At 35.1% G+C, this 13,071-nt stretch overlaps 1 protein-coding gene across 3 annotated transcripts in view; it reads right to left on the bottom strand.

Annotated features, from left to right (window-relative positions):
• The window catches only part of LOC120420698 (homeobox protein orthopedia), a 95,116-nt gene extending 82,327 nt beyond the window's left edge, over nt 1-12,789 (bottom strand). Inside the window, exon 1 of one of the 3 annotated variants that reach the window (XM_039583795.2) lies at nt 11,562-12,789. In XM_039583795.2, the coding sequence (XP_039439729.1) occupies nt 11,562-11,595 (34 nt within the window). In that variant the 5' untranslated portion in view covers nt 11,596-12,789. The remainder of the gene's footprint in view (nt 1-11,561) is intronic. The other 2 variants (XM_039583792.2, XM_039583793.2) reach the window with 2 other exon arrangements.
• Between the last annotated feature and the right edge of the window lie 282 nt (nt 12,790-13,071).

The raw sequence follows: 13,071 nt of genomic DNA, 5'->3' as shown, positions 1-13,071 counted from the left end.
ATGCTGGTCATGTCTGGAACATAAAATTTATAATTATTAATGAAGGATATATGATTAAAAACTTTATTAAAGTAAACCATAGAAAGCACCTTATTTCGATAATCTTCTTGTCTCTGTAAAAAAAACATTGAACAATTTCGATTGTCACCGGAATACACAGTGAAATCAAAAGTTGAACAATCAGCTGACACAATATTTAAAAATTTCAAGGCTAGAAATTGAAAAACATTTAGTTTTGTTATTCGGTTATAACTGGAAAATAAAAAAGGAGAAAAAAAAATAAAAGTAAAATAAGTTCATAATCAAATTTGTTATTCAAACTCGCTTGAAACATGATTCCAGTATAACTGTATAATATTGGAAAATATGAAAATATCTAAGAATTCCGATTTGTTGTTTATTGTTTATTGCTTTATTTCTTTTTTTCATTAAAAAAAATAATTCAAGAAGATTTTTTTTTTCATTTTATAGCTAGGTTTTTTTCCGGAAATCAACTATCTTCCAAATATTGAGTTACGTTCTCAAGACGAAAATGAGTGCAATTGGGTTGAATATAGTACAAGATATTACAAAATTGCTCGATAATATTTTTCTGACAGGTATCCCGAGCAGACGTTAATAACTTTGTAATAACATTTTTTGATACTTGAAAATACTAGGCCAATAACATTTTTTGTTATTTATAACAAGATTTGATATTCGTCGTTATGATTTTTTGTTATTCAATTCTTATTGTAATAACAGATTAATAACATTTATAGTTATTCTTCGAACAAATCTTTGTTATTATTTTTTGTTATTTTAACAACTAATCCGATCATGCCAATAACAGTTGGTGTTATTCTTCCATAACAAAAAATGTTATTCCCAAGTTGTTTTGGCTTTCAATCAAAATCAGACCAATAACAAATTTTGTTATGATAACATAAACCGTTATTCAACTCTTATGCAAAAATGGATTTTTCAAGAAGAGTCCATAACTCTTTTTGTTATTTTAACAGTATTTGTTATTGAAATGGTATGCATTTTGTTATTACCGTCTGCCCGGGATGGTTTGAAATTTTACAAATGTAACTTTTCATCACACATTTACAATCCCGCTGATTTCCCAACCAAGTTATGGACTTCACAAAATCACAAACCGCCCACGCCGCCATGTCTAAAGTTCCCTCCCACTAATGAAAATGCATAAATTATCAGTATCGATCGCGGTTCGGTTTCGCGTCCGTTTTCTTCCCATTCCCCAGGCGCGTGGAAAAGGGAAGGAAAATCTCAACATTCCCCCGCTGTCACGACCTGAGACTTTAACGGCCTGGAGATTTTCACGAGCCACGCCGTTGCCAGCCTCTGACAGTGTGTGAAATGTAACGCGGAGGAGCAGAACAAAAGTTGTCAGCTTTAGCATTGTGCTGAAATTTTCAATAAACGCTGCAAAAGTGCGAAATTTACGTCGGATTTTGCGAGATTGTACTTTTCGTTTGCGTTTGAATTTGATCACTCTACACAGCGAAAAATTCAACGATTTATCGATCCAATTTTCCTGCAAGCGAAAATTTTAGAGGCCAAGCTTTTTTTACCTCCACATTAAACAAGCAAACTCATCGTTTTTTTTCCGGGGGTCAAAATCTGGCAAGGCATCAAACTAGAAAACAGGCGTGAAACGGCCTCTTTTTCCACCCTCCATTATCCATCCCGTCTGTGAGTGTGAGTGAGAAAAGAACGAGGAAATGAGCGTAAGAGTGAGTGAGCAGAAGCAGTGATTTTCCAGCAGCAGCGGCGTGAAAAGTCAACTTTTGTGTCTGCTCACTCATGTGTGGTGCTTGGTGTGTCAAAAGTCTGGTGCAAGTTTTCATAATTCAAAATGAAAGAGACCCCAGGGAGATTGACGTGTGCGTGTGTAAGTGTGGAAAACTGTTGGCAGCAACGGGGTTTCCTGTTAAAGGAGATGTTGCATTTACAGAGAATTAAAGGAAAAATAAAAAAATGTTTCAAAAATATTTAAAATAAAATTATAAATAATTTTCATTCAATAATAGAGGTTGTCCTTTCCACTTTATTTTTGTAATTTTACCCCTCTATTTACATTATTCGTTTCATTAAGTACCAAAAAATTTCGGTGATTTTAATTTTTCTTTTCATAGGTTAGGGGTGACAAATCAGATCCTATTTTTCATATCGCGACTATTCTCAACATTTCTTACCCAAATAACAAATAAAAATAAATTAATATCAACCATCGATAAAGTTTTGATAATAAATTACAAAAAAAGAAGCTAGAAATTTGTAAAAAAAAAACTTCAAAAATGGAACTCATAATTTTGATCCAGAAATAAAACTTGAACAATCGGCCTACACAATATTAAAAAATGTCAAGGCTAAAAATTGGCAAACATTAAGTTTTGTTACTAAATTTTAACTGGAAAATAAAAAATAGAGTGCAAAAAATAGATTATAATTAAATTAACTTTTGTTTCTTAATTAATTTTAACACACTTCAAACATGATTACAGTTATGTAATATAAAAAAAATGTGACTATCTGAGAAATCAGGTTTGTTGTTCATTGTTTTCTTCTATTTTTCATAAAAATCAATTTTTAAACAAACTAACTGCCTGAATGAAAATTTTCTAATTTTTATTATCTGTTTCACAATTCAAATATTTTTTTGCAAAGTTAAAAAAACGTTCATTTTTTCATTTGATTATGCCCCTTTTTAAACTTATTTCCATTCAAATGTCAATAAAATTCATTCTCAAATGAATTAAAATCAAGAAAAAAATCTAGACAATCCAGACGGATTGAGTGCAATTGGTTTGAAAATTATACGAGTTATCACAAAGTTAATTAAGAGCTATAAAATATTTTTCAGACAGATTTGTTTGAAATTTCCAGCTTTTCCAGACTTTCCAACAATGTATCACAAATTCCCGACTTTTTCCGGATGTTTTTTTTTAGAATTTTGAGACTTTTACTGACTTCTATTAATTAATTTCATCTTAAAACGCGTTCTTGGAGCTATAATTGAACGTTACAGTGCAAGTTTTAACAATAGATCCCAAAATAATAATGTTTGACCTTTTAAGTATTAGCTTGAATTTTAGAATCTATAATTATTTTTTCTGAAATATTGTAAAATTGGACCAACGGTTGTCATCTAGAAAAAAACTCAATTTTAACAATTTTTATTCCTCATCTTAGCAGAAAATTGTCCGATTTTGAATGTTTAAAAAAAATCTTAGCATAAGAAAATCCAACGAATATTTTAAAGCAACAATGTTATGCCCTTTTGTAATGTGTCTTTATTCTAATTTGATTATAATATATTTTTCAACGGAATCGGAAAACTTTTGATCATTGAAAATTTTACCAATCATAATGAGATATTAAAAATAAATGAATGTTTGGGTGCCGGGTCCGGTGGTTTAGTGGTTAGCGTGGTAATCTCTAAACCCCAGTATAGCCTGGGTTTAATCCCAGACGGACCTGGTGGCATTTTTCGAGACGAGATTTGCCTGACCACGCCTTCTATCGGATGAGGAAGTAAAACGTCGGTCCATTTGCGTAAAAGAGGTTTTGGGTGACTCACCACTCATAACCTTCGGACGCCTAGAAATGAGCAGAAACTTGCAACAGGGACCACAAAAGACCCGGGGGTCGTTACTTTGCTTTTTTTTTGACTGTTTGGGTAAGACTAAAAAAATAATTTTTCCAATAATTTTCCTAAAACCAGTTCTGTTTCCATTTCTTCTATCCACTGTATTACAGCAACAAGAAGTAGAGAGCCTATAGAGCAATTCCAGCTCAAATCAGGTTTTTTTCTGATACTTTTGTACCCGACCCTCTCCGATTTCAATAAAACTTTTAAGACATGTTATCCAAGGCCTACATAAGCCATTTTTGTATATGGAGCCAATTGTACTGAACAATGACATTTAAGAAGGGCGTAAGTGTTTTAAGTATTTTTGTATTTCATAATTTAAAAACTACTGTGTCTCGAAGCCGTTGCATTGTATCAAAAAGTGCTCAAATACAAACTTTAAGGAAATTGAACGAACTTTCTGAAAAAAAAATCACTGAAATAAAAATACACGCCACTTCAATGCGATTTTTAAGCTTAAAAGTTAAAATTCATGGTGATGTCACGATTTTTTTCGTTTAAAATTTGTGAGGAAATTGCCTAAGATGTTACAAAAACTCACGAAAAATGCAGGATGGTATGTCTCTCCTAAAAAACTAAAATCATTTACTAATACTGTTTTTTTGAAAAGTGGTCTGAACGTAAAAATTTTGAAAACCCGATAGTGAGAATCGATTCCCCAGGCAATTTTACCTAAAAGTTTCCATATTGTCCTATGCAAAAAAAAATATTTTTACCGGAAAGCTCGTCAAATTTTCTATAAGTTTGCCTTTGGCAGCATTTCAGTAGGATGTATAAGCTTAATTAAATTGCTCATAACGTCATAACCGAAAATAGTATCTTTGTTTAAGTGTGGTAGAAACCTGAATTAATCTTAAGTAAATATTAAAACGAGTCATATTAAAAAGTTGTTAAAGGCAAACTTCCAAAAACCACCAAAAACCCTATTTTCTCAACATTTTTAATTTTAAAACCGCTGTATCTTTACAAGGATTGGACATAGGACTATGATCAATATGAAGACTTTTAGGTAAAATTATCTAGGGCATTAGGGTGTAATATCAAAATCGATTTTCCAGCACAGCACTTTTTCAGTTCCTTTTGGGGTCCTAAACAACTCCCCAAAGTTTGAGAACTATTGGTTCAGTCCTCACATTGCGCAAAGCGATTCAATTTTCCATACAAATTTGTATGGGAAAAATCTTTTTTTTGAATTTTGATATTTAAAAAATCCACGTTTAATGCTATATCAAAACCGGATTCATATTCGAATGCTCTGGAAGGTGCTCTACAACTTTCCCGAAGAGAGTATGGTGCTCCTGAAAGAAGATACAGCGTCCTCAAAACTCGTCTAAAACGTGCTTTTCGAGCAAAAAACACGTTTTAGACGAGTTTTGAACACGCTGTATCTTTTCATAGGAACAAGTTAGCACCATACTCTCTTCAGGAAAGTTGTAGAGCACCTTCCAGAGCATCCAAATATGAATCCGGTTTCAATATAGCGTGAAACGTGGATTTTTAAAATATCGAAATCTAAAAAAATGGTTTTCTCCATACAAATTTATATGGAAAATTGAATCGCTTTGCGCAAAGTGGGGACTTATCCAATCGTTCCCAAATTTTAGGGAGTTGTTTAGGACCCCAAAAGGAACTGAAAAGTTGCTGTGCTCACTAAATGTGAACAACTTTATTTTTTTTCCATGCAACCATATTACATTGGGGCATCGATTCCCACTATTGGTTTTTGAAAATTTTGACGTTTAGACAACTTTTCAAAAAATTGTATCAGTAAATGATTTTTAGGATAGGAGAGAAATTTTTTGTGAGTCTTTTGTAACATCTCTTTCTCAAATTTTTTTAACGAAGACAAATTGTGACATCACCTTAAAATTTTACTTGTAAACTTAAAAATTTAGAAATCTCGTACAAGTGGTGTATATTTTTCTGTGAGTATTTTTTTTTTCAAAAAGCCTGTCCAATTGCATACAAGCTTGTCTTTGACTACTTTTTGATACAATGCAATGGTTTCTAGACACAGTTATTTATAAATTATAAAATACAAAAATATTTAAAATACTTTAACACGCCCTTCTCAAATGTAATTTTTGAGCACAGTTTTCTCTATATACACAAACATGGCTTATATTGGCCTAGGATAATATGTCTAAAAAGTTTTATTGAAACCGGAGAGGTTCGGGTACAAAAGAACTAGAAAACATCCTGATTTGAGCTGGAATTGCTCTATATGAAAAAGCAAAATGTTACCTTCAAGTAGTAAATAATTCATTTCAATAAGATTAAAGATATGATTTTTTTTAAACAGTCCAAAAACGAAAGTTAATTTTGAAGAAAATCGTTTCAAACTTCGATGTTTTCATTCTTCTTTCTGTGCATTGCATGTCCGTTATTCAAGTACTTGCCAATGTTTAAATTTGTGTCAAAACATCAGCAAACTATCGGAACCGGTTGCCTGTTGGCACAAAAACCTACGCGCGTAAGACCGGTAACCGCCAAATCAAGAAACGCGTACGGTGTAAACAACACCTTTACGAAAACAACGAAAATTAAACACAATGTTGTTGAGTATTTCCCCGAAAATCTGTTTACAATTTGTACCCCGCACACGATAGAAACTTGCCGCCAAACGTCGCAAATGCAAATGAGCGCAAACTTTGGGCAGCGAACGATTCAAGTGGCCATTAGCGATCGTTGGACTCACGGCACAAAATACACACACACACACACACACACACACACAATTTACACAATTGGGGTTCACAAATGGTCACACAGCAACGGAACCAAGTGTTGAGCCATTAACATAAATCAAAACGCGAACTAAGCCCAACTGCAACGCGCGCGCGCGCCACTAAACTATTTCATAAAATGATCATAAATTGTAAAAGTTTTGCCCAACCTCTACCATCCTCAGGTAGGTGGTGTGCGTTTAGTGGAATCGAAACCGCTTAACGTGTCATCCCCGCTCTCCCACACTCTCACACGTGGAATTTATTTCGAGCTTAAAGCTTTTGCAGACCTTCCCTGTCGCCGCCGCAGTGGGCTTAAATAGAAAATGTAATATAATAATTTGGTATAAATTAACAGCACATGCATAATGTGACGCTAACTAGTGATGTCTGTGTGTGTGTGTGTGTCCCTCTGGCGGGAGCAAAAAAAAAAGCTTGAAACTCACGAGACCTTTTACAAGCTGCCCCCAGGGGGGAGAGGGGGCTTAAATGGTCACGCGTAGACATCATCCGCCTCGACCGCGCCAGCCAGTGTAAATTTGCATTTATACACCATGGTAATTAATGACATTATAATTGAGCGATAACAATTGAAATTATGATAATTTAATTGGAGTGGTATAATTGAAACTGATCAGCAGACGGCGACGGTCGAAAGTGACGGCGGCAAGATTTGCTTGCGGCTAAATGGGCTTAGTTGAAGACGACCAATAATGAAACAAATCACAATTTTTGTTTAATTTCAATTTCAGTCCACCGAAATCAAAAAGAAGCAGAATGTCTTTACATTTTTTAAAGTTTAGTTTCAGTCATAGTTTTGAACAAAACCTTTTTAATGAACATGTTTATTAGGGTGGTCCAAATCTGAACTTTCTCAGGGCTACCCCCTGAATTCAAAGATTGGCCCATCACTAGGGGACCATCCATAAACCACGTGGACATTTATTTGGGAATATGAAAAAAACTTTCTGACCACGGGAAACCCTCCCTATAAGTCTTTGAACTTTGTTCCAGATTTTTAACCTGTGGAGGACAGACTACACGGAGAAAAAACGTACCATAAAATTTGAACACTTTGCTCATGGTTCCCATTTTCATGAACGCTTGTTCACGATTTTGGGAACTTTTTTTTCTCCGTGCAGTCTTCCATTCTTTATCTACTCATTAAACCTTCATTAAATTTAGAACAACTTTCTCAAAGACATATTTTTAGGATTTTTTTGCTGAAAATTTTAAAAGCTTTTGAAAAAAAAAACGTTTTTGCGCGACCATTGGAGGGGTTCCCTTGGTCAGAATGAGCACAAATTTGGAATTTAGCCTAGTGATGGGTCAATCCGGATTTGGACCACTCTAAGTTATCTTGATTTATTTAATTTTGCCTTTACCCTGCCGTGCAATTTCTTGGAAGCAAATTTAAAGAAAATTTTACAATTTTTCAAAAGAATACTTTCAGAGATTGTCAAGCTAAACTCGACAATTTTCGTCACGTCTTTTTTTTCGTTTCTTGACGTTTTTAGCTCGTTTGCTTACTCAGCCTCCTGTAATCAAAATTTGTTTTTACGTAACTATTCCTATGCATTCTGCAGATTTTCCGGAATCGGTTCCAGAGTGGCTAAAGTTGTCACACTTTGGCGTAAGAACCTTCCTTGGACTTATACGAACCCAACGCAACAAAGAGTACCTTGATCCGACGCTCCATATTGAACTGATTCTTGCTGGAACAAAACTGTCGAAATTTTTTATGTTATTAATTATTAAAAAATCCGTTTTCAAGGTACAGATTTTGATTTTTTGTACACACAGCTTGCAAAATTGTATGCAGATTTTTAATAACGAATTTATGATGCAAAATGCCTTCTTTGGTCGTAGAAAATTTCCAACTTTCAACTTTCCTTTGATGATTTTGCGGAAAAACAGTCTCCCCTTCAAATTAATTTCAAATATGTCTAAGAATTTTTTGTTTTGTGTTTTTTTTTTGTCAAATTCAATATGGAATGTGAATGTATTCATTTTACGAAAAAAAAATTAACATCATTTAATCACATGAGGTCAATGTGCCAACCAACTGGTTTTATTGTCTAAGGTTTATTATTGTATTTTCAATCAAATTATCACTTATCACAAATTTTGAGTTCAGGGATTACAGTTCGGAAAAGACGTATAACTTAAATATTCATAAATACATGTGTCTTTTTGAAAATTTGGCTTGAAATTTTGTTTTTTTGTCACCTTTACCCCTCGACTTGAATAAAATCTGGGTTTTTTTTAAAAGGTCCAATAAACCAAATTTTCAGTTTTTGCTTTTTGAGGTGTTTTTAATACCCCTGACTCAAGGCGGTTTCAAAAACACCCAAAAAGCAAAAACTAGAAATTTGGTTTATTGGACCTTTTAAAAAAACTCCAGAAATGTAGTTTGCCTGTATTAAAAGTTTTCAAAAGTATTGACTCATTTCAAAAATCTCCTCGATGCCATTGTGATCGTATAAAAGAATGTTTTTGTGTAAACAAAAAAAACGGGAAATGGACGCTCTAAAAATATCAAGTGCTTTATATTTTAATTCATAGTTTTCTGCTGAAGGATTTGATTTCATTTTATTATGAAAAAATATCATTTTATAGAAAGACAAACTATATGTATCAAATGACTGGATTGAAAATAATTTTAAAAACTGGATTAGGCACATGATTAGTTTCAAGTGAAACTATAATTTTGATAATCTAAAGCAATCCTCATGAAAATCCAGGGACAAGTCAGTAAAACAGATAATAAATCTGTAATGATTTATTTAACAGTGCTAATTCAGTAGCTCTTCAAAATTAAATTTGATTTTGAATTGGACCTAGTCATTTCATAACAGTTTATTAAAAACCCAAAATTAGTTTATTTTATCTTAAAATTTTTAGTTACCAATTTTAAACCAATCGGACATTAAAATAATAAAACTAAATAAAGACAATATAATTAATATAAAGTTAAAATAAGTTTTGTCAAGATTATCATCACACCTGTTGAATTTTTAAATCTTAAAATCCTTACTAAATATCAACTAAAATTTAAAAATGTATACCTTCAATCGAAAAATCCAAATTTTAGCGATAAAAAAGGTAAAATTGCACAATATTTACAAGCCATAAAATCTTAGGAAAACCTTATTTAACAACCCCCACATATAAGAATATAAGGAGGTGCCAAGAACGCTCTTGGAATCATTTGCGAATTTTACCAAAACAACCTGTCCTATACACGGAGAAAAAAGAGTTCCCAAAATCGTGAACAAGCGTTCATGAAAATGGGAACCACGAACAAAGTGTTCAAATTTCATGGTACGTTTTTCAAAATCGTACCATGGGATTTGAACACTTTGTTCGAGGTTCTCATTTTCATGAACGCTTGTTCACGATTTTGGGAACTCTTTTTTCTCCGTGTATTCCAGCGTTTCACTATTTTCCATACTCCTAAGCCATTACTAGAACCTCGTCACTCACATTGTCAGTTTTACTTCATATCCGAAGAAAAACGGATTAAAAAAAAATCAAATTGCCCTCATTATCCATATTACCCCAAACTCTCCCACTGATGAATTGCTTATTCAAATGAATGCCTGTCAAAAAAATTTAATTTAGTTTTATTATACAATTTGGTTTTTATCAGCTAGTTGGATCTAGCCTGTCACGACCCTTGGAAATTGTAGAATCATATAAAAGCATTTTGTTCAAATTATTTTCTTTACAAGTCCGGTTTCTCTCTCAAATTGCATTTGACAAATTTTTTGAAATTTAAAAAAGTTGTTCAAAGATGCTAACTATTTCGAGTTAATCTCAGGGATTTGGTCCAAGTTTTGGCCAAAAGCCTAAGGAATGGAAACAAAAAGCATCCAATAATGCAATCCAATCCAATATTTTTGATTGTTGAAAGTTTGTGTCAAAGTTGTATTTTTTCTATCCCTCAAGAGCCAAAAAACACACTCTTTTCCTTGTGATTTATTCAATTTTCCTATCATTTGTTAATGTCTTCTGTAAGATTGCTGATTTGCTTAACATCAAATTATATTAAAATTTTGTTCAACATTAATTATGAGTTTAAAATTTATTTATGGTTCATTTAGAAACAATTTGCATTAAAATACTCAAGTTGTTTAGAATAATATTTTTTTAGATTGACATGTTTTCTGATACTTGAGAGAATACCAAGGTAAATTCTATTTTAAAACAAGACAAATAAAAGTCTACAGTCTAGATAAAGTTTCTAAAAAAAGTTTAAAACTGAAATCGAGTAGCGAAAATCATAAAATTTTAATGGATTCTAGACAGGCTCCATAACCTGCCAAACATGAACATTAGGGTGTAATATCAAAATCGATTTTCCAGCACAGCACTTTTTCAGTTCCTTTTGGGGTCCTAAACAACTCCCCAAAGTTTGGGACCGATTGGTTTAGTCCTCACTTTGCGCAAAGCGATTCAATTTTCCATATAAATTTGTATGGGGAAAACCATTTTTTTGGATTTTGATATTTAACAATTCGACGGTTCATGCCATATCAAAACCGGACTTATATTCGGATTCTCTGGAAGGTGCTCTACAACTTTGCCGAAGAGAGTATGGTGCTAACTTGCTCCTGAAAGAAGATATAGCGCCCTCAAAACTCGTCTAAAACGTGATTTTCGAGCAAAAAACACGTTTTAGACGAGTTTTGAACACGCTCTTCTGGAAAGTTGTAGAGCACCTTCCAGAGCATCCGAATATGAGTCCGGTTTTGATATAGCATGAAACGTGGATTTAATAAATATCAAAATCCAAAAAAATTGTTTTCTCCATACAAATTTATATGGAAAATTTAATCGCTTTGCGCAAAGTGAGGACTAAACCAATCGGTCCCAAACTTTGAGGAGTTGTTGAGGACCCCAATAGGAACTGAAAAAGTGCTGTGCTCACTAAATTTGGACAACTTTATTTTTTTCCATACAACCATATTACACCCTAATGAACATCCCATAATACAAATAAATGCAGTGAACATGATGAGAAGCATCAGATCCAATATAAAATAATTATTTTTGAAAAAAAAAAATCAGTCCAGTTCCACTGTACCAACATGATCAAACTTCAAAGTATTCAATCAAAATATAGACAATTGTTTTAATAAAGTAATATAAAAACATCAATATATCGAACTTACCTCCCAACCCGGCGGCGCTCAGATTGTTCAGCATGTTTGCTGAAAAGTTTCTAATGGACAATGCCGACAGCTTGAAGTTTTGCGTCACGGTGTTCAAGATAATGGGACGTTCCTTCTTCGATCACAAATCAAAGAAACTTCCGATTTACAATCACATTCACTGCACAAACACACAATTCAGTACCGGTTGTTCATCATTTTGTCGAAGTTTGGTCGGTTGACCGACGCCACAGGATATTTTAGCTCTGCTAATTTTAGCCCAACTCGTTTATCCATTTCCGTTTAATTATGCATCGCACAGACACCACGTTTTCGTTTTCACTTCCGGTTGTAGCGCCAACACCAGCAAGGTTAATCACTTGCGAAATTAGTTGCACACACGTGGCCACGTTCACGTGTTCACGAAAGATCCGGAATTCCCGACGCAACAGCAGCAACAAAAAAGTGCCTCAAAGACACTGGCAGAGACACACTTCTCACGCTTATTAATTAGGGGCCTGTATTAATTAAATGAGTAACTAACAAATTTAATTCATTACAGCCCCGGCCCGTGGCGAGAGACGGAGGACACTCCGACGAAGAAGTGGCACGCGCGACGGAGAACGGTCCCGACGGTTCCAGCGACCAGCACGTTGTGAACTCCTGGCTGTCTGGTCTGTTTTCAGGTCTGGTGGGATTTGGCCGTCCGGACGACTTCGAGGATTCAACAGGAGTAGCAGGAAGTGGTGACACGGGGGTGACCCCCGGAAGAACCTGTGGCAGGTCACTAAGACACGAACGGACACACACGGACGCGCACGCTCCTAACCCTGGCTGGCCAAGACCACTGCTGGATTGGTACTGATCCCAGGCGGCGCAGCATCCACGACCTGGCAGCCCTTCCGTCCTTGTCTGGCCTCTGGTGTCGCGAGGGGAAACCGGTTCCAGTGGATGACACCACCACAGCAGGCGACGACGACGACGACGTATCAGAACACGGGGATCAACGCGCCAGATAACAACACATCGCTACGGCTGATCCAGCCAGCATCCACCAACACAAAGTACGCAACAACAAAGCAACCCGTTTCACTCACACCTCGTGGGCTCATCACTTATTCATTCGACCCGTTCCAGTGGCAAATCTCGTGGTCTCGCTCGCACCAATACAGCTGCATCGCAAGTAGGCGTGACTTCCAAACCACTCACCACCACCACCTGGCGAAAACACACGTGACTTTAATCAACGCGCGCGATGTAAACACCGCAGCTGTCAAACTGATAACCTTATAACTGAGTGCGTGACACCTGTTTGCGCGAAACAAAAGCCAAAAACCGTGAAGTAGCCGTGCCAGCTTTGACAGTTGACAGCGAACTGAAGCGTTTCGCCGCCGGTGTGGTAGCCGTGTGACCATGGCGATGGGCGTGGCCTGCTGCGAACGCTATACGGCACAGGGAAGGAATGCATTCCTTTCCAGGGCTTGCGCAGAACGCGGGAAAAGTCTTGGAATGCAGTTTCAGGTTGAAGTGC

The sequence above is a fragment of the Culex pipiens genome, chromosome 3 (assembly GCF_016801865.2).
Source record: "Culex pipiens pallens isolate TS chromosome 3, TS_CPP_V2, whole genome shotgun sequence".
Lineage (NCBI taxonomy): Eukaryota > Metazoa > Arthropoda > Insecta > Diptera > Culicidae > Culex > Culex pipiens.
This window is presented reverse-complemented; position numbering and strand designations above follow the sequence as displayed.